Raw genomic sequence first — 22,586 nt, 5'->3', positions numbered from 1 at the left:
GAATCACGTACAGCACGTGTTTGATTTAAAAAGACAACAACAACACTAAACGTTGCTGCACCAGTGGCCAATGCTTCATTCCACTTTCCACATTACCAGCTGGATTCAATGTTTTTGAAGTTCTGTCTTGATTGGAAAATAATGCATGATATTACCAATGCAAAAATCCCTGAGATTAACTAGTGTCTGTCCTTTGTCGTTGTTGTTGTTGTTGCCTCATCTCTTCGATGCAAAGGTACCTTGCATGTGGAGTGAGAGGTATTCTGAGAGGGGAGTTTCCAAGTTTGAATCTGATATGTTTTCTTGCGCTATGATGCTTTTTAATCATTTATCTCTCTCCTGAAATTTATTGAATAATGTCATTTGGCTATTCAATGTGATGCAGGTTGAACTCCCGGGGCCCGTTGCATAAAAGTTACAATTATGGTAACTTTGCCATCTAGTGGTAACTACCATGGCAACAGTACTCATCAGCCAAGCAAAATCAAGAATTCCATGGAAGTTACCACTGGATGGCAAAGTTACCATAATTGTAACTTTAATGCAACGGGCCCCTGGTTCTGGAGATTGGAACATTGGGGGGGGGGGGGGGGGGGGGAGTAGTTGCTGGGGGAGATTCATGGTTTTGTGTGCAGCTGCAAGCAATTCCCTGCACTGTCTTTGAGGTGTAGATAGATGGATGGATAGATGGATGGATGGATGGGTAGATAGATTAATAGGTAGATGGATGAACAGACAGATAGAAAGATGAATAGATAGATAGATAAACAATTAGATAGGTAAATAGATTAATAGATAAATGTGGAGAGAACAAGAGGAAGAAAGGTATATGTGACACCGTCTATGAGCACGTACAGTGTACTCACTCAGGGCACATAAAGTATTTTTGCACATGTGTGGGGTACACTGATCACCTCATCTGAGCATTTTGTCACACAAAAAAAGAACCCACACATACGTGTACAACTGTAATATATGCCCTTTTTGTCTTCTGTTGTATCAGGGCAAAAACAAATTCATATTTGGAGTCATCTATCTGATCATGTGTCCCATGCTTAGCACTGTGTCATTCTCAGGAATGACATTTTGATAGGGGAAATGTATAACAATGTCTCAATGTCTTATTTTTGTTTTGTTTTGTTATGTTTCAATTTTGTATTGCATGTGTAAATAATTATGCACTTGATAGCTCTCGGCATGGTAAAAATTAGTGCTTATACAAGGATGAACACTACTGGCAGGATTTGAACCCCAGACCTTCTGTTTCCAAATCCAGAGTGCGGTCCACTATCCCAAAGAAACAACAGACAGTGTATGTAGCCAAAATTCTATTCCATCGGAATACCTCATGTGTGTTTCTCGGTCACGCAATGCCAGTTCCATGAAATGTACTCAAACAAATGAAAGAATGATTGTTGTTTGTTTTGGTGTGTTTTTTTTTTTAGTGGCTGCCTTTGGACTTCTCAAGAAGCGGCGGAGCCTTTTCACACTCAGCAGTAATAATGCATTCCTGGAGTTCCTCTTTGAGGTAAGGTTCCATTGCCTGGTTTATAAGCTTCAAGTTCAGAATGGTCATTCTTTATTAATTGCTAGGCTATTTCCCCATGATAGAAATGGATACATAATGTACTTAATGGACTGTTGAATATTGAATAATAATTGATTGGACTGTTGTGGTCATTATTGTATGCATCAGTTTTCTATTGCAGATTTCCAGCCATAAGATATGGATTTTTTTTTTTTGTATGTGTGTGTACAGTATATCAGTTCGCTTGTAGATGTTCACTTTTTGCATAGGTGTTTGGTGATTATTTTTAACCAAATTTCTTTGCTTCATATATTCATTTTTATGTAATATCAGAGACCATGTAAGCTTGATTTTTCTTTTTTTTAACTGGAAAAAATTTTTAAACATTGCCTTTAATTCAATGGGCAAGTAGTGAATAAACTTTGCCGGTCAGATACATTCCTCCCTGGACACATCTAGATCTATAAAACTATCGTAACCGTATCATGAAACTTCAAGAAGATATAGCATGACATGTTTCAGATCTCTGTGAGATCCCTCTTTAAACCTTCATACTGTCCGCTCTTGTTGGCATTAAATGTTGTCCTTTTTCTCTTTCCATTGCCTTATTTTCCCGTCACTGTTTACATGTATGTCACATTATTATATTGTCCCTTGTCCTGTCCCAAATTTGTTTTCCTTAGCTGTAGGCTTTATCTATTTGTAAATTCATTCTTCATCCATTTATTTGGATTTTCTTTTAGGAACCTGCTCATAACAAGCTCTGCATGTCGGTTAGTGGGTCCCTCCATATTTCGCCCAACATGTTTGAAACTTAAATTTTATTATTACATGTACATGGCAAGCATATCTCTTTTGAAGAAATAATAATTGCCAGTTTATTTCACTGTATCGTTATCTCATTTGCGTATTTTCTTGATTTGCATTGTGTTGATAGAAATCAAATAAATTTTGAATCAACTTGAATTGAATTGAATCATTTGCCATAATTTCTCTTTTATTTTTGTATTTTACTTCTTTAGGGAGCACCACAGGTCACAGAGCACTACGTTGACTCCAAGAAGGATGTTGACAACCAGCTAAAGTGCACATGCGAGGTGTTCATCCGGCATGTCACAGACACGCTCGCGTCTGAGCTCCAGGCATTCCTGAAGAAGGTGAGAATTTCACGCTGGGATTCCAATATGCACTTTTCGTCCTTTCTCCTATTCTGCATCTACAAGTACCTCAGTGTTGAAAAGAAGTAGTGGTAGTGTGGGGAAAAAAATATGCCAGAATAAGATTATCTAAATTAGTTTCTTGCAGTAACAGTGCTTAATACCTCTGCCAAGGAGGTTATGTTTTTATCGGCATATGTTTGTTTGTCTGTCTGTCTGACTGTTTACAAAATAACTCCAAAAGTTGCAGTGAATTTGGATGAAATTTACAAGAAAAGTTGATAATGACATAGGGAACAGATGATTACATTTTGGTAGTGATGTGGATAACCATCTGGTTCCAGGAATTTGTTTGAATTTTGCGAAGGATTGTTTTGAATATTAGTGGCAAATACATTGTAGGGCCAACAAATGAGGAAATTGGAGATGCCCATATGCACACTGAGCACATGAGCAGGAAGCTAAAGGTAGAGACTCTAGGAAGAATTGTTTCTCATTGGGAAATAGAGCCATTTTCAGCATGTGTGTATGGATGGAAATGAGCTGCTTGGTGGAGGTCTGTGCTCTCCAAATGCTTCTCTAGTTCAAAAGGCAACTAGTTTCATGATATGTTGACAAATTAAGATAATGATGTGATTGTATTTGCCTCATCATACGAGATGCAGAAGACTGCCAACTCAGACAAATTACTGACATGCGATTTGAAATATAAAGTCTGTAAAGGACAATTAATCGAGGCTATATGAAAAGTATTTCCTTTCAATGGCATTTTGAGTATCCACTGAGTGTTGTCGCAAACAAACTTAGCCCCTTGTTTCGCCAACTATTCTCTATTTCAGGCTCAAGTCATTGTAGATCTCAACCAAGAGGAAGGAGGGACAAAGGTCACTTTGAGATCACAGCCTTTTGCAAGCCCAGGTATGTCAGAAGATGAAGTCTTTACTTGGGAGGATGATACAGTGATCTGTGTCCCATTTCATTAAAGATGTTAGGATAGCAACTCTTGCTAGAGTAGCAACTTTTTGTAGCAACAGCCAATCAGGAAGCTGGATTCTTGTCATTACCATGACAATTGACATTGCAACAAGAGTTGCTATCATAGCAACTTTTCATGAAATGGGGCCCCAGGAATGCCTCTAAACTAAAACCTCAATTTCTTTTGGAATATCTATAGGGCAATTACATTGGAGTTTGAGTTACTTGCATTATCAGAACTGAAGTTAGGTGTGTAGTCCCTGCTGTAGGAGACAGATTAACTATTTGAAAACAAAACTAGTAACTCTTGAAGTTTCTAAGACAGCATGATTAAGATAAGAAAGTGATGATGCAACAAAACCAGATTTTTTTATTTGTTTGGTTGATGAAATGGCACTAAATTGTACAATACGCTTTGTTGTATGCTTGCGCACAGACGTTTTACTGCAGTAACTGACAGTGTAATGTTTGTTGCCTTTGTGTGGGCAAACAGGAATTGAAAGCTGAATTATTGTTCAGTGATGTTGCCGGCATCAGGAAATTCTGAAAGCTGAGGTTTTTGCCATGACAGTTGCTTTGATTGCAAGATTTGATGAATATGACAAAATATTACTAGACTGATATTAACACAAAGATTAGATTGACAGGGAAATGAGAATAGGTATAGAAAATACATTTTCATTTCATTTATTTCACTCTCATTTTTAGATTTAGATTTAGATTAGAAAATGAATATTTGATCCATCTTGATCAAGAAGCATGAAGTTTCGGGAGGAAAACTTATCAGAACAGTCCAAATCCAAACTTCCGTCTCCACAGAGCGTGTCCACGAGGTGGTCGGAGCGTCGTACAAGCAGATCAAGAGCCAGCTTCCCAAAGTCTTTCAGAGCATGGCCCTCTACCTTGCCAACAAGGACACCGAATACATTCTCTTCCGGCCCATCAAGGTAAACATCCGCATCTACCACGTCCCAGTTTCATTTTGATACAGGCGACTTATGTTATAACGAACTCTTTGGGACCGGCAGTATTCTTTCATTATATCGAAATTTTGCTATAGCCATACAACGGTAAAGTGCATAAGATATAAAACATAGATGATAATCTTGGGACCTGAATTTTCACTCTGTCGTAAGGAGAATTTTATTAAAACCATGTTCATAATAATGAGAATACACTGTACCATGATGCTTCTTATCTAGCATTGGGTTTACTCTTGGTCTTGCATAAAGCAGTCAAACAATCATCCCCTCTCTCTATTGGGATTCTTTGAATTGATTTGATGAATTAGTGAGGAATGGTTGATAAATTGAATACTAGTTAAAAATTTGGTGATTATCTGAACAAATTTGTGATCTCCCAACAACAGACTGGAGTGCAACAGGCATATCAGCAGGTGGAGGAGCTGGTAAATAACAACTACTCAGACGAAGACCGGCAGATCATAGCATGTCCAACAAAGGAACAGGTTAGTGGAAGAAAGGACACCATTCTTGTGTTGCCACACAGACTTGTATGCAAATGCATATTATGAACTATTGTGTATGTGTAGTATCCCTTGAATGTATTCCGATTGCTTGTTGTTGTGTTTAAAAAGCAACCTGTACAAGAATTTGATCTCAGACGTAGATGGCCCTGTAGAGTATTCTGTACAGTATGTGCATGTATGTGTGTGTGTGTTTCTGTGTGTCTGTGCCTGTGTCTGTGCGTAGATTTGTGCAGATGTGGATTCCTTTGAAAATACACCATGCCAGGAACACATGCCTATTACAAAACGTGGATACATACAGTATGCTCTGTTTGAAGAAAGAAAAAATGAAAAGATAGAATATGAATGAATGGATTGATAAAACTTCCTCTATTGCTGAATAAATGCAGTGAAACTTGGTCAGTGACTTCAGTGTTGATTGAGTTGCTCAGTACAAACATGACTTTTGTTGTGAGCTTATCCAGTCAGTCGTTTCTCATAAAATATTTTGCCTCGGGGTAAAATACTGTATTGTGGAAAAAACAAACAAACAAACAAACAAACAAACAAACACACATCAGACAGGTCAGTACCCAAAGGAGTTTTGTCTTTTGGTTATGCATGAATATATTTACATTGTTGTCTTGTGCTTTGTTAAAGCTTTTGAGAATACACACCCCTCTTAATTGTAGATTAATCGTAACTCATAATATCGTAACTTACATGTAATTGCAACTCATCAAGGACATCTCTTGGAGCGTCATACATGTGGTAGCCTTTAAATCATATACCTGCTGTAAGACTGCAGCTCACAAAGTTCACCCATGGAGCTACATGTTGTAGCTCCATTATGGTTCACCTCTGTCAGGGCGGTTAAAGGAACTGTTCAGTTTGCTGGGTGTGAGTTCCGTAAACAGGGGTCGCACTTAACTTTTTTTTTAACTAGCCAGGCGGACTACTTAGAATCAATTTTGACACTGAAGCAATATTTTGGCTAGCCAGACGGACTAGTTACTTCAGAATTTTATGATTTTTAGCTAGTCCGACATGATTTTGGGTGGCCAATGGCCAGCGGACCATCGCCAATTTCGAACCCTAAATCATCCCTGGGATATATTTCCCCTGGATGTACTTGTATTGTTAGATGTTTCTGCAGATTTGTGTGTCGATGTGCCACCTTGCTTGTCGTTAATTGAAAAAAAAAGTGAGTGAGCTTTGCACAGAAGTGAAAAAAGTAATGAATGATGTATGGCTGTTGTTTGGTGATGGCATTCTAGATCTCTTTTAGACTTTCATGGGGATGCTCATATCAATTGCCAACAGAAAATTTGACAGAAGAGTTGTCATCGAAGATTCTGAGTGATGAGCGCAGAATGAAAGCTGAAAAAAAAAACCTGGAACTTGAGAGCAGTAATAATCTCATCACAGCTGACTTGATATAAAATGTTTTAATAGTAGGTGATATTACTTTCATGTCTTGTTTCTGAGTTCATTTTCTGGGATCTGATATTAGAACATTTGTCCCTTCGCCATAAATTAGAGGTAGTGATGATGATGATGATGAATGATGGTGAAAAGGGAAATTAAAGGGGAAAAAAAGAGCAGAGCAGTTTGTAGCACCTGGTATGTATTTTTGGAGAAACTCGTCAGAGACATACATAGGGTAGCAGCAGTTTAATAGTGTCATTAAGAAATAAGAATAGCTGCGTAGTCTATGCAGTAGTGCTGTCCACCCAGAGTGCAATGTGACTGGCGACCTTGTGGGGGGGTATTTTATGGCATGCCTGTTGTGTGCACATGTGTAGTCATGTGCTGCAAGGGTTTCGGCAGAGAGGGGTTATGTTTGATGCAAGCAACATCAAATTTGTTCCCCTCCGCCCGTGATGGCTACCCAACATTTGTCCAATGGATGGAAAGGTGATGATTGTTTGTGATTAAAAATACCGCATGCATCTTGGCTGCTAGCCAATTTTAGATGTATATAATATAGGAAAACTGTGTTTCACATTTGAATTGCATACATACGCATGCAGTTATGTGCTTGTTACAGAGTATGTTGCCTGTTACTATGAAAGCCAGAAGATGTCAGGGAATGCTGAACTCAAACCTTGGCATTATTAAAATTCCCAGACTCTTTTCAGTTGTGTATAAATTTGTCCCACCTTATATCCACAACTCTACCGCAGAAACGATAAAAGAAAGTCACTAATCAAGTAAAGCAGAGTTATGAGAAAGTGGCTGTGAAGTTTACCCACATTTGGGCTATCAAGAGACTGTGCATTGATACACAATAGCTTAATTCTAGCACTATAGTAATGTGCTTCATTAAAAGAATTAAAGTTTCTAATTACAGAACATTCTAAGAATGTAAAACTTGGTTAGAAAATGTTTCCAACATTTTTTATTTCATGAATGAAAGTCAAATTTGAGGTTTTGCAGCCAAAACACTTTATTGTCATATTTGTTGGTTGAATGTCTGCAACTTTTGATGGGTCATGTATGAAGCAAATTATCTGATGATTGAGTGCATAAAGAAATGGATATCCTAAGGCTGACTGTGTAGTTCTCTGTCTTACTCATGCAGACTCAGTCTTATAGCATCATTACCAAGGGATTATGTTTTCGTTACCATTTGTTTGTTTGTTTGTTTGTTTGTCCGTCCGTGTGCAAAATAACTCAAAAAGTTGTCAACGAATTTGGATGAAACTTACAGGAAAGGTTGAGAATGACACAAGTAACAAATGATTTAATTTTGGTGGCGATCCAAGAATTTTGGGGGAATTTATGAAGGATTTAAATATTTTGACAGGTAGGGTCAATGAACTTGGGAGTTCAAGCTGTGCATTTTTGAGGTTTTCAAACGCGCACTAAAGTGCATGCTCTAGTTTCTGCTAGGGCGAGGCGTGCTGCGCAGCTGAGGGTTTATGACGTAACAAAGGCTTCTATATTGCCATTATTGGGAAATCTGGCAATTTTTCAGCATGTATACCTGTGGGTGGAAATCACTGATCTCTATGGAAGAGCCCAAAGAGCTTTTCCCCAGTGGTGGAGAGGAGAAAAATCTCTTTGAGAAGAGCAAGATCATTGGTGGAAAGTAGCTGCTTGGTGGAGGTCTGCGCTCTCAGAGTGCTTTTCTAGTTGTGAAATTCTTTGTACATCGTATCAATGACAATTTGATTTGTGATTCTCAGAGATGCTTAACCCTTTATTGTGCCCAGGCACTCAGCTGAAATCATTGAGGACGGGCTGATTTTGCTACCACAGGCATTTCCTGTAGACACTTTAATACCCGAGTATACTCAGGACTTGTCCTCAGCAAATTAAGTTGCCAAGCATTTTTAGTAGTATTCAGTAATAACTCCAAACTTGATCTAGCTATAAATTTAGAAAGCCCACTCGGGTATGGCAGTGTGTCTATGTCCAACAGAAAGGCTGCTGTGGCACGGTGAGGGATTAAGGGGGATTAGGTAATCTCTTTTCACTGACAATTAGCTTCCAGACATCTGCACTAATCAGTGAAGAGAGCACTCCATCATGCATGCCACTAGAGTCATGATAGCTCATGGTATAGCCATTCATTTCCATGGAAACCAGTTTGACACAACTTCACCTTGCTCAGTCTTTGAACACTATTGTTGCTATGAAACCATGCTAGCACCTGGTTCCAACCATGTTCCAACTCGAAGCTATAACAAAAGACTATGCGATCGTCACTTTTGTTCTCTGTTGGCAAACAAAGCAACATAAGGGGAAAGAGAGAAAAAAAACCCCAAACCCAGAATGGATTGAGTCAGTATGAGAGAAAGCTCATGTCTCACGTAGGTGTGAAGAAGGTACCCAAGTCTGAGCTGGATGCTAAAAATAAATCCTCCGTTTATTCTTGAGCTGTTAATCATTAATCAGGACCCAGTGAAGTCATCTTCGGAGAAATTAGGTCATAAACAAGGGCAGGGTTGTCCTGGAGCATTTACGACCTTTCTGTGCCACCAACGACCTTCATTTCTTTTTTTCTCGAGTGAAGGAGGGAGACATGTTGATTAATTATATCGTGGTCCTTCAGGATCTGTCTTGGAATGCCAGATATTTGAAGTGGACGAAGTAAGTCGTAAAAGTGACCGGCTCCCTGTGAGAGAGATAATGGACTGGCCAGGGGCGGTTCACATTTGAATCTTAGTCCTGGCTTAATAACTTCTTTCAGAGTGAGGAAAAAAGGGTCATAATTGCAGGAAGATATTGACTTCATTGTGTTTTTACTTTGTTGGCTTGTGTTCTGTAGTTATGTTATTTCTAAACTTATTTTACTAGGAATTTATACATAATTCGGCGTGCCGTACCCCAGGGTACCACCGTGACCCAAGGTATAGCATTGTGTAGCGTCCATTATCATACAGTTGCACAATGTTGTCAAAGCAACTATTTTCTCATCACCAGCGCCGGCATAAATCGGCACAGCGATAATGATCCCAGTGCCGATCTTCTTTCCATGTTGACTTGTGTAATCTAATCACAATGATAATACAAATTTCACTGAGTGACTATTCAAGAATTTATTCTGTTTTACAGATATTTTTATTACACAATTATCAGATAATGCACGAACTCACCCTGTTGTCATTATCACTCGTTCCTATTAGTAGTGACTGTAGGCTATCATACTTGTGCAACAAGGCAACATCATAAAATCAGTAGGGCCTAACAGTACTTAAATAACATGTATAATAATATCAAACAGTGGAGATTACAACAGAGCTTGTAAATGAGAAAAAAGGTTATTATTTGCGTGCATGAATGGTTATTGAATCTTTCAGCTGAATAACTGATGGGACTCTCCCGAAGTTTATAATGTGAAGTGGGCCCAATTCATTAGACCCGTTATCGCACCTGTGAGACATGATGAGCCCAGTTACAATCATTATCTCTGATGCCAATTATGGGATGACCCTTCTTTTTTTCGAGTTGTCCATGGGACTTGTAAGATCTGTCGCTGTTTGTCGTGGTGGTGGATAGCTTCTTTTCTTTAGGAATTCTGGTACTTTGACGATGCAGATCATGGGAGGCAAATGCTTTGTTTTGACATTGACGTTGCCGTCACCTTCTCACGAGCCCCTGAAAGTTTGATTTTGCAGTCATGATTTTCCCTGGGCCATTTGTTGGGGTGGAGATTTGTAGATGGAGCATCACAAGTACGTGAGAAATCTTGGAATTAATGTGCACGTGTCACGCTCATGCAAACGGTAACTCTACATCCGTGTGGAGTAGGAAATTTTATCATCATCTGCCTCAAAACTCTTAGATGGATTACGGAAGATTGATACCTGCGTGGCATCAGGATTTATCTTGGAGTGTGCCTTTGCTGTCTGAGACTGTATTACTTTAATCTTGAGCACTATGGTAACTCACTGGATTGCCAGGAACTGCTTTAAAAGAGGTACTTATTAAAAGAAGAAAATGTTCTTGCCCAGGTCAAAGAGGCAGGCTTGACTCATGAACTATTGATTGCGTTTTTGTGGTCAGCCTCAAAACTCTTTTCCTTTGAATTTCCAAGTCATGAAGAAGCTAGCATGAAATACAGCATGTCTCGTGAGTGTTCATTCTGGTGCTGATAGGAGAAATTAGATGCAATATGCTGATGATGGACTTGTTTCATGACGGTGATGGGAATGTGGCAATGCATGCAGTCACAACTCACTTTTCACCAGATATGGAATCCATCAACGGAGATGGGGTGACTTCAGTCGCCAATTCCACGCATTCACCACTGTCGTTTTCACACTGCGTGTCGGACGAGGAGGCCAACGTGGTCGCCGGAATCGTGCTGGTCATCATGATCCTAATCTTCACCACCAACGTTGTCGTCATTGTTGTGATCTTCCGCAGCCGGGTGCTGCAGTTCACCAGCTACGTCTACACGTTGAACCTGGCTGTTTCCGATATTTTTGTCGGGATCATGTGTCTCCTCCACGTGGCGATGTATTTCGCGAAAGTCACGTCCGTCACGTGGTGCCTCTGGGAAACCATGATGTACATTGCATCCTGCAACATGAGTATTTCCAGCATCATCTGCATCGCGTTCGACCGCTACTTGGCCGTCACGAGGCCCATCCTGTACAGCACGCGCATACGGTTGCAGACGGGCTACGCCAAGGTGGTGGTGGCGCTCATATGGTCCTTCAGCTTGCTCTACGGCTGCCTGCCACTCTTCGGCTGGCGGATCCATAACTTCACTCCGTGCAGACATTGCTGGTTTGTCAACGTTCTGCCGAAGAGCTTCGTCATCACACTCTTCGCCACGCAGTTTGTCCTTCCCATGCTCATTATTCTCTACCTGTACGGCAGCATGCTCAGCGTGTCGTTCCACCAAGCAAATCAGATCGCGGACCTCGCCGAAAGCGTGCAGTCGTCGCCGCGCCGTCACTCCCACCACCGCGCCCTGATCACCCTGACGCTGATCGTCGGCTGCTTCTTCCTGACATGGGCGCCGTTTTTCGTGACTCTGTTCACCCACCTAATCACGGGCACTGCTAGAATTCGGCTGATTGTCCACACCTACCTCTTCCTCCTTGCCATTAGCAACTCCTGGTTTAATCCCCTGGTGTACGCCTACTGGAATCGCGAGTTCCGCAAGATATTCAGCAATTGGTTCATCCGGGATGGCCGAAAACTGAGACACTCACTGACCCGTAACAGACCAATGTCGATCATTTCAATATCCTTGGGTGTCCCATCTGGATCAAATAACTGAGTCGTCTGTTCTGCCTACTTGAAATTTGCCGATTTAGTGTGGACACAAGAAAGAGAAGGGTCAGTCTGATGATAATGATAAGACTTAAATCCACTGGGTAATATTCCCCTAGGGCAGTCGGGCAGTAGCATCATTCTCCAACACTTAGGACTGCCATAATCACTCTCCAACACTTGGGACTGCCATAATCACTCTCCAAGCATTGCCAGTTATGCATTTTAACCCCTCAGTCATGCCAGGGTTTGAATGTGGGATCCCCCGTTATTGAGCCCATAACCTTGTCTATTGTTCCATAGTACTCATAGCATGAACTTGTTGTGGAAGATGATCAAAGTAGATGTGTTTATGATGTAGGATCACTTTGCTTTGTTGGCCAGTTGGCACACTAGCCCTTTTGCACGGATGTCTGGATATTAATCGTCAATTGATGGAAATTAAGTAATTTCTCTTAATCCCATAATGTCATCATGGCTTTTCTGTTGGACTGAGGCACATTATCACACATTGGTGGCTTGCTAACTTTACAGAGCTACATTGTAGGTCAAGTCAGGATGGTTTTACTGAATGCTGATTAAAAAGCTCGGTAGTTAAGCTGAGTGGCTGGGCACATCAAGGGTTGAAAGCTTTTCACCAGTAGTCTGTATCAAAGGGGATTAAAATGAATCAACTTCAGATGAAGCATATCAAAGAAATCTCTGGTGGAACAGGATTAATATGGTATCCTTTTGTTGAATTAGATTTATTTGTGACCAGATTTCAATGGTGATCTGGAAAACCAGATAAATCATCCAAACTTTGTGTGGACAGCCTATTAGAAGGTGGCAATTCAACAGTTTTGACATTTCACTGAAGATGGTGTGCCTGTGAAATGTTTAGCACAGGCTTGAATGGTTTTGTATGTTGTAATGATACAATATGCCTCTAATCCTTAGTAGATGTAAAGTTGTTTTGTTTTTCATTCATAGCATATACCAGGGGTTCAATCGGAAAGAGGAATGTTGTAAAACAGAAAAGAAGTAATGACAATCAGAATGTTTTCAGTGCTCCCATCTATCAGCTACCATAAATTGATCTGATGCCACAAAGGCAGTTACCAATGGCTGTCAACTTTCGATTGGGTCGGCCCATTCATGAAAGGGTGCATACCCAACAACTAAAACAACACTAACAATGGGGGGTTGTTTTTCAAGACTTTGCAATACAATACCAACGAGTTGTTATAGATGGAACAAAAAAGAAAGAAAGAAATAAATGCTCTCCTTTCAAGTCATGTGCAACTTCTCCAAGAAGTTATGCACTTAACCACAAGTGGCACACAGGTGCTTTGACAAAAAAAAAAAGAAAGAAAGAAAAAAAAAAGTGCATTAGTAATCATGGCTAGTGCTCTCACAGTGGAAGAGATTTCCCCTGCTGCAGTTGCTCTCTGTTTTTGTGCTGGCAACAATCAATGTGTGTGCTTTGAATTGGAGCAGTAAATCCGAATGCATTGTAAAAATTAGTACAGTTTTAAGTGCAAAAAGTAGGAAAGCACGCTGAAACACACTGAAGTCCAATACTTTATATGAAAGATCATTGAAAAATATGAACTTTTTATTCAGAGGACCCAATTATCATTTTATTTCGAATGCCCCATTACGAGGAGATTATGCATATTTCTAACTTTTATCTTTCCTGTTCTGTTCCCAAACAAATTCTAGTATGTGTTTCAAAATTTTAAGTTGAAAGACAGCTTGCAATGTTAATAATGAAATGAGAAATTCTTTCATCTCCAAATTTTGTCAAGACAAAAGAGTAGCACCGATCATGGCTTCAAAGTTTAGAGAAGTATTTATCAGACATCCCATTGTAATGCTTCAGAACCCAAACATGTGTTTGCACGGAGTACGAAGAGTTGCGGATTTTCTATATTAATTTAAACACCTTCCTGTGTACCTTTATAAAAATTTATGTACGATCAAACCCGCTCCAGCGGCCACCTGCATAATGCTACAAGTTACTGTCCAGTGGCTCCGGGACAGCAGATTGATCAGCTCACTAAAGGCTTTGTTTGCCATTGCATCAAACTAATACCACTGAAACTTTTTTTTACAGCTATTTAAGACAACTAATGATCATTTGAAAGGGTTGGGAAATTACCCAAGTCAAATTCTGGTTTGCATTAATGCGAGAAAACAAAACAAAGACAAATTTAGTGAACAGAACTTTACATGGTAAACCTCTGCTGTGTCCAAACCTTGTACATGTATCTCTTTAGTGTCATATTCATATTTTTCTTCTAAATCTCATCAATTTATGTGTTTCTCATTGTCATTTCATTTGTCCTTCAGGTTAATCTACTTCTAGCTGCATCACCATGAAGACTTCAGCCTACGGAATCCAGCAATACTTTCCCTGAACCTGTGAGGATCACTGTCTACGGGGGTCACTGTGCAGGAGAGCAACTTTGGAACGTTATTGTGTGAGGACATCCTCCTATATTGAGCATCAGAGGAACTAGGCGGAATCATGGAAACCAGCAAGATTGGTTTAATATAGAACCTAGGGATTGGTAGAACCTGGAGGATAGGTGGAACCGTGAGTATAGGTGGAACCGGAGGATTGATGAGGCGGAAAGATCAATTGTGGAACCGGGAGGATCAGTGGAACCTGAAGATCGGTAGAACTTGGGGAATAGGTGGAACTTGGAGGATTGGTGGAACCTGGGAAGTTCGGTGGAACCTGGGAAGATTTGTGGGGCCAGAAAAGGATGAGGCAGTCACCTGAGCATTGGTAGAATCTGGATAACTGGTGGATCCAGGAGGATTTAGTAGCGCCAGCAGGATGGATGGAACCAGGGGGATTGATGGAACCTTGAAGATTTGTGGAACCTAGGATCGGTGGAACCTTGAGGGTTGGTGGAACCTAAACCCGTTGAGGACAGGCTGATTTTGCTACCATAACACCCATTTCCCATAGACACTTTCTCGAGTACACTCGGGACTCGTCCTCAACGGGTTAAGGATTGGTCAAAACTTGAAGATTTGTGGAGCCTTTAGGATTTTTTGAGCCCAGAGTAGTGGTGGAACCCTAGGATCAGTGGGAAGAATGTCCCTGGTATTGCAGCAATCGTTATTGTATTCCTCTCAAACTTAGCAAACTTGTCCAAAATATTTGTTCCTAGTTTCCTTCTTCATGAAATATTGAACATTTCACCATCTCCCTGAAGAAGCAATAATAAGACCCTAAACCTTTTTTTTTTCATGCTTACCATTTTTTACCTTTATTTCATTTTTTTTCTTTTTTCTTTTTTTTTTAGGGGGTCATGATTATGTAATCTAAAACTGGCCTAAAGAGTCATGAAATAATTATCAGTGTGTAAATTTTGGAGAAATAGATAGTCTAAGAATTTTGTCGTTGATTTCTTTTTCGGTCAATCATGTACCACATGGTGTTAAGTGTCTGCCATGAAAGTGTTTGTGTAATATAAGATGTTTATTCATAGAAATGTCTTTGAATAAATGTAAATCTATCCTGTTTTTCTTTTTCTTAAATAGAAATGCTACAGATTTATGTACACAATAGAGTATTTAAAGTAGACCAACAGTTATTCAAGAAAAGAACGTACCTTGACTAATGACATTGGCAATCTGCAATTGTCATTTTTACCCAGAAATTGTTATCTATTATGAAGACATAAGAACTTAACACATACCATGTATAAAGCATTTCTCCTGAACAAAAAATCAGAACCATTCCTGATCAATTTATCATATTTTCTCCTCTTTCTCCTATAATCCCGAATAATGCTTAATGTATATTTTTGTACTGCAATTTTGTTTTGTAGAGTTACAAAGGACAGGTTGTATAGAGAATTTTTCTTTTCTTTTCAAAAAATTATAAGATGAAACCAAGTTTCAGTTTTTGTTGTAATAGTGTATATTTGCTGTATATTTTCTAATCAAATGCATTCTATCTTCCCATACCAATGTATTGAAATATAGCTATGTTGTCAGACATGAAGGCAATATTGATGAATTGTCCACACCCAGAATGGATGTCTTAGTTACATCTATTCAACTGTTTACCTTTTTGTTGTTTTCTGTATCTTGTTTTGCTTTGTATTTTGTACTTCTTTTTCGGGGGGGGGGGGGGGGGGGGGGAGGGGGAGGTCCTTAGCCTGAACAGGCTGTGAAGCCCTGCTTTCATCAAATTTGTTAATTTTTGTCCACTGTAAACATGGGGATTACTCATTATTAGCTCACAACTGGATGTCATGTAGATGCTGTATAGCTGCCATGCTAGTAGAAAAGTGACAGCGACCACTGTGGACAGGGTGACGGCCATTGTGAAGGTGTAGCTCGTGCATGAGGTCACCTGATGACCAACATGGCAATCATTTATCCATGTCAATTTGATGAAATACTGTAAACGCACAAATTTCCGTGCTACTTTTAGGTAGCACAAATTCTACTACCTGCAAAATTATCTTCACTATTTTTTTTTTTCACATTTTGAATGGGTTGGCAATTGTGCAGCGCAAATTCAAGAACCCGCGAATATGTATTTGAGCCGCTCAGCACGAAAAATTACTCTAGCGAAAATATGGATGTTTAAAGTAGAAATTTAGCCCACACTTCGTCAGAAGAATGCATTCGAGCGAATCCCTAATATAACGATGTACCTGATATGACATGGAAATTTCAATGGTCCAAAGAAGCTCATTATAAGAAAGTTCCAATGTACCAAGACCATGGTATCTTACTGCAAAGGTCACAAAAATTCGTAAGTCCATGGCCATGTTGACAAGTGGCTGCCGTACTTGATGTACGCAACGCTGCATTTCATTTCTTTGTATGATGGGGGTAGCTTGTCAGTGGCTACTCCGAACAGATGGTAGCTACATTCAAATGATTGGGTTAAAAAGTTTATATAGGGGCTTGGACCATTCCTCTGTGCTACATCCTCTCCCATGAGAAATCACATTCATGCTGTGTATGTCCAAGAGGACTTATTTTTCCATAGTTATAATGTTCATCAGTGTGCCATAAATTAATGGATTCAGTACCCAGAACATACATTTATTTTTTTATGCCTCCGCCACGAAGTGGTGCCGGAGGCATTATGTTTTCGGGTTGTCCGTCCGTCCGTCCGTCCATCCGTCCGTCCGTCCTTCCGTCCGTCCGTAATGAATTTTGTGGACAAGGTAACTATCAAAAGCTGTTGAGGTATCCTAATGAAACTTGGCATGTATGTGTATTAGGGGGTGAAGTTGTGCCTATCAACTTTTGGGTGCACGTGCTCAAGGTCAAAGGTCAAAAGGTCAAGGTCAAATACATAAAATTTCACTATTTCCACCATATCTATGCAATGCCTGAAGATATTTTCTTGAAACTTAGTGTATACATGTATTACCCAATTTAGATTCTCTGGTGAAAGTTTGGGTCATTAGGTCAAAGGTCAAAGGTCAAAAGGTCGAGTAAAAGTATTAAAACTTCTTTTTTTTCTCTGTAAATTGGAAAATTGTTCAAGGTATCTTCATGGAACATAGTATATATACATGTACTGACTGGCAGTAATTATCTAGAGAGTGTAGGGTTCATGGGGTCAAAGGTCAGGGGTCAAAGGTCAAGTGCAACACTTCAAAATTTTACTATTTCCCTCATGTTCATGCAATGCCAGCAGGATTAGTATTTTTTTTTTACACTTGGTGTATGCATGTGTAACCTAATAGAAATTCTCTTGAGAGTTTTTTTTTCTTTTTCTTTTTTTAATTGCCTCAAAGGTCAAAAGGTCAAAGATCAAGTGAAAGTGCTGAACTAACTTTTTCCTCCATATCTCGGAAGTGGCTCAATTTATCGTGAAACTTACTGCATATCTATGCATGTTCTACCTGAAAGTGATTATCTTATGAATTTTAGGGTCTAAGGCCAGATGAACATGGTAACAATTTACTATTCAGTACAGAAATTGCACTTTTTCTCCGTACCGGTACCATGAAAATTACTCAATGCATAAATGTATGAATGGGTCAAAGTCAAGTTAAAGTCCTTAAATCCCCAAATACATGCTCTCCTATTCATCCAATTAAACCAAGTTCAAGGAAGGTGAACATTCAACACATTTCTGACAAACTTGTCATTTCAATATTTTGCCAGTTTTGTGAAAATGTAATCACACATTGTCCACATGTACTATCTAGACCTATTAGGAGAATCATACATTATGGCGGAGGCATACCAGTCGCCATAGCGACATTTCTAGTTCATAATGCTACTACTTCCTGGCAAATGATATACACTGTACTCAGAATGGATAAATACGGAAGACAGACAAGAAATCAAATTTCTGGCAATTTCTTTTAATATGGATGCAAACCTAGTAAAAATAAAATCAAGTCATGGATGATTAGAATGGAGGTACAGATGTAGCTCAATAATGTTGGGACATGTGTTATTGGAGTCCTTGAAACTAACTTCGCTACATTTGCTGTAGCCGCTTTGCAAAAGACTGCTACATAGATGTAGAAGCCATGATGTGAATTGGAAAAGGAAAAATCTTATTTGAGGCAGAGGTTGATGATGTGTTGAAGTTTCTTATCTATTTGTTATCTTTGTTTTGTGTAGACACAACTGTAACCATGTTGTCTAGCTTGAAGTCACTGTAACTTATTTCGCTTTTGAAGAACTCCACTTTATGATGATACAATCTATTTGGCATACACAGGTTGTATTATATCACACATGTACATGTAGCTGTAAACAGCATTCAGTCCATGAACTCATCAAGCTAGTTTTTACAGCTATATGAAACTGAATAAAGATTTGTTTGGATGGTTCAAGCGAGTCCAAGATTGTTCAAAGCATACAAGTCAAACGTCACAATTCATGAATTACGTTGTACATGTACAGGGCTTCTGTTAATGCTGTTTATAATGATCACAGTCATGTCCAAAGTACATGTAACATACACAAGGTCATGCCTTATTCATAAAAATTCTTAGATCTTGACCCACGGTTGAGGCCATGTACATTGTATTTGTACATCAGGTGTTAAAGTCCATAAAGATTTTGTATGGAAATACATATTATACAATTCTTGCTCACATTCAGTTCACAGGGACCAAGGAGAGTCCATTGACTTTACCAGAGCAAAAGTCATCATCTCATGTAAGTCTTTTTTCCCTCTTGTGCAAAGATTTTCAAAATGACCTTATTTTGTTTTCTCTCCATGAGCATATTCAAATCTCTGTATTTCTGTAAGGCAGACCCCATTTTTGTTTCCTATTGCCTGTAGTATTTTACAGCCACAATGCAACCTTTTGTAGCGAGTCGAGTCTACTTCTCCCGTAAGTCAATGAGCCTGGCCAAACCAATAGTGTCATAAATGCTCCAGCCATGATCTGCATCAACGCGAAAAGTTGAGCTGAAGTATGTGATTTATTTTCTGGGTCCTGGATGAGATGTGCAGGGGGGCATTTCATGAAGGAACTTGTCGGATAAAATATCTGACAAGTCAATTATATCCGACAAGTTTTGAGAAATTCTTTAGTCTGATTGGCTGATTTCTCTGAACTTGTCGGATATAATTGACTTGTTGGACATTTTATCCGACAAGTTCCTTCATGAAATGCCCCCAAGGAGGCGCACTAATATGTGTTTAATTTGACTGCCTTATCAATTTGTCTATTAGAGATGCATACAACTGTATATCAGTATATTGTTTCTGCATCAGTGTGATATTTGGGCTTATATTGCTCGTAATGATCAATGTTGGCGAGATTAAACCCGCATGGGGAGCTCTATGTCTATCATTTTAATAACAATATTAGGAGAGAATAAGCAATTCATTATATCTTGTATTTTTTGTCATTGTTGCCGTCGTTGAGAGAGAAATAATGAATAAATACATGAAGAAATGACTTGAAAAGTACTGAGATACGAGACATGTGTATTGGTTTTTAAAGTTTGTCACTTTAATTCGTTCTTTCTCGGATCATACATTATATGATTCAATATCAAACAATCTCAAGATCTGTACAATGCGATGAAAGCTTTGAAGTGACTAAATGTGGATTAAAGACGAGCAGCACGGCTTGGATACACTTAAAAATGAATGCATTAAAGAGTCTTTACCACAACAAAAATAAGCTGTAGGTTTTACAAACTGACCAAAGAAAGTACACGCTTCAATGCCAACATGTATAACATTTTATCATCTTTGGAATGATTGTAAATGAGGTTATTGGCAAACATGAACACCAGCACGTCATGGAAGATGGTGATTCGAAAGACTAGATGCAAGGAATTGAGCATGAATTTGGTAAATATTCAAGGTGAATATTGGACGGATTCGTGCATGATCATGAAAGTGCATGATACAGAAAGTCTGTTGGAAGGGCACCTTGCATGCATAAAGGAAATGTAGCTCTTTGAAGTACAACATCTCTTTCCAAACGCTTGCATTACTGACATCACACCATCAAAGCAGTCATTTAAAAAGCCAAGAACAAATTAGGCACATTGTACAACTACCAACACTCTGTACGTGACTATTCATGCAATTCGATGACCAAACACAAAATTTCTGCCCAAATACGGTAATTCATTATAATTTGATATCTACAAGTGCAAATACAAACCATGCAATTCCGTTTTGATTACTGGCAGAACTACAGAGTTTGTATACAGCGTTTGGAAAGTTGTGTTAAACCCCAACATACATTGAATAAATCATTTCAATGTTGAGATACAAAATTAATGCGATCATATGGCAAGTTTACTCTTGACTGCAATAATTCAATAAAACATCACTCATTTGTTACACACCATATCCTGCGTAAGAAGTAAAAAAAAAAAATTAATAATCATAGTAAAACCTTTGGAATAAATCAAAATATCAAGTATACAACTTCATTTTTGTTTAATTCAAATTTTCCTGTTGAAATGTTGCACTACCTATGCACGAGAGCTGGTGGCTCTTGCAGTAGATTCCATGATTTCTGAGGAGCCCCCGTAGAAAAAAAAAAAGGCATAGACTCTCAGTCTTGAGGTCCCTAGTTCAAATCTCCTAGCCAGTGATGGTAGTCCAGTGAAGGCAATAAAGCACTTTATCCTAATTGCCTAGTCTTACAGCCGTCAGTCCTGATGCTTGGTGCTGCTAGCTCCTAAAGATTTAATTGATCCCTTCACGACGGCGCAAAGTAAATCCAAACTTAACTTTTCAATGCTGAATAAAATGTTTTGTAGCTCCTGAATGCAATACGTGGAGCATACTCAAGTGAGTGGCAAATACATTGTATGTAGTGAATATGCATCATTTGGAGCACAGTGCTTTCCTGTTCTAATGAACAAGTTATTACAAAATTTCATTACAACAAAGTAAGAATTCAGGTCCCAAGATTATTATCTATATAATGCATTATCTTTATATATTTCATTGATTCAGTTATAAAACTTTGATATAATGAAAGAAAATTGCCTGTCCTGAGGACTTAACTGTAGTTAGTGGTAGTAGCCTGTATAATATAGTCATACTCCTCTTTTCTGTAAACTTTAAAAGTTTGTGTGTCCCTTTCACAACCCTGAAAATAGGTTCCTTTCATAAGCTGATATATTGTAGAGGTACGTAATTAAGCCAATTCCTTAGAAGAATAAAAATGGAAACTTTGTTATAATGGAGGGGTAACAATATTATAGATTTCCAGTGAATGTATTCAGACCTCCCAAAAATTCCAACTGTTATTTTCGGTACAAAAGGGGAGCACATTCTCAGGTGGCATGGGGTTAGTTTTTCATTTCTTTTTAGAAAATTCTTGAGGTATATTATCGTAAAATTTGAAACATGATGTTGGGAGCCACTATCCTTCAACCATGCAAAATTTTGTGATGTTTGCAAAAAGGATATACGACCTATAAGTAATAATAAAAAGAAAAACAAAAACTTCTTGTAATACGAGCTCAGCAATTCTGTCAATCTGGTACTTCACAGATTACAACGATGTCACACATAAGATACCTGTTTATTTTGCTGTTCAACAAAAAAAAAATTATCTTCTGTTTAAAAAACAATGAAAAACAAAAATATGTACATATTGCACAAAGTACTCAAAACAAATGTATGAAATATAATGGAGCCTTGTCTTCATTCGAAAATCTACTGAAGGTACAACTTTCATTTCTTGTAGCAGTGATATCTCACCCAGTTACAATGCACGAAAATGTCAAGAGCTGGTACTCATTTTGGGAACGTCAAGCAGGAAGACTTTTTCTCTCTTTGATATCGACAGTGAAATACATGATGCCATTGACATGCTGAATAGGTTGCCAGCACGAAATGAGCACTGGCAGGTTCTTCTACAAACCGCTTTATATTAAAGTCAATGCAGGAGTTACCGGGTTAAATTGTCACCTGTTTCTGTCTTGTAATCCAAAATCCAGTGCGAGAGAACGCGCAAAATTGTGTAGGAACTTTGGAAAGTAAAGTAAACATTATTTCATATCTTCTTAGTTGTATGGTATTCTCTTACCCTTTCTGAACTATCGTTCTAAAAAGCTATTGACCTTGCATATCAACACACAGCTGACTGGATTGAAAGAGGTCAAACATACCATTAGGTTAACCTTCTCCAACTCTGGCCATCTTCCAGAGTCCATTTCATTTTTTCAGGTTGCATTAGCTATGCAGATCAGGAGAAGTGATCATAAATGACTAATTCTGTTTTCTACGAACGAAAACATT

General features: G+C 38.8%; 2 protein-coding genes across 2 annotated transcripts in view; both read left to right on the top strand.

The window, feature by feature from the left end:
* LOC139742072 (conserved oligomeric Golgi complex subunit 3-like) overlaps nt 1–14,966 on the top strand; it is a 35,770-nt gene extending 20,804 nt beyond the window's left edge. Inside the window, exons 17-22 of the mRNA XM_071652632.1 lie at nt 1,446–1,528; nt 2,551–2,685; nt 3,525–3,603; nt 4,480–4,607; nt 5,030–5,128; nt 14,198–14,966. Of these exons, the coding sequence (XP_071508733.1) occupies nt 1,446–1,528; nt 2,551–2,685; nt 3,525–3,603; nt 4,480–4,607; nt 5,030–5,128; nt 14,198–14,227 (554 nt within the window). The 3' untranslated portion in view covers nt 14,228–14,966. The remainder of the gene's footprint in view (nt 1–1,445; nt 1,529–2,550; nt 2,686–3,524; nt 3,604–4,479; nt 4,608–5,029; nt 5,129–14,197) is intronic.
* Nucleotides 10,830–11,870, top strand: LOC139742060 (glucose-dependent insulinotropic receptor-like). Its single transcript, XM_071652621.1, has one exon. The coding sequence runs from the start codon at nt 10,830–10,832 to the stop codon at nt 11,868–11,870; it is 1,041 nt and encodes a 346-aa protein (XP_071508722.1).
* Nucleotides 14,967–22,586: the final 7,620 nt, after the last annotated feature.

This window comes from Diadema antillarum, unplaced genomic scaffold (genome assembly GCF_040938485.1).
Source record: "Diadema antillarum isolate AM-2024a unplaced genomic scaffold, OU_Dant_1.0 seq00000978_RagTag, whole genome shotgun sequence".
Classification (NCBI taxonomy): Eukaryota; Metazoa; Echinodermata; class Echinoidea; order Diadematoida; family Diadematidae; genus Diadema; species Diadema antillarum.
Note: the sequence above shows the minus strand (reverse complement) of the source record. Positions and strands in the feature narration are given on the sequence as shown.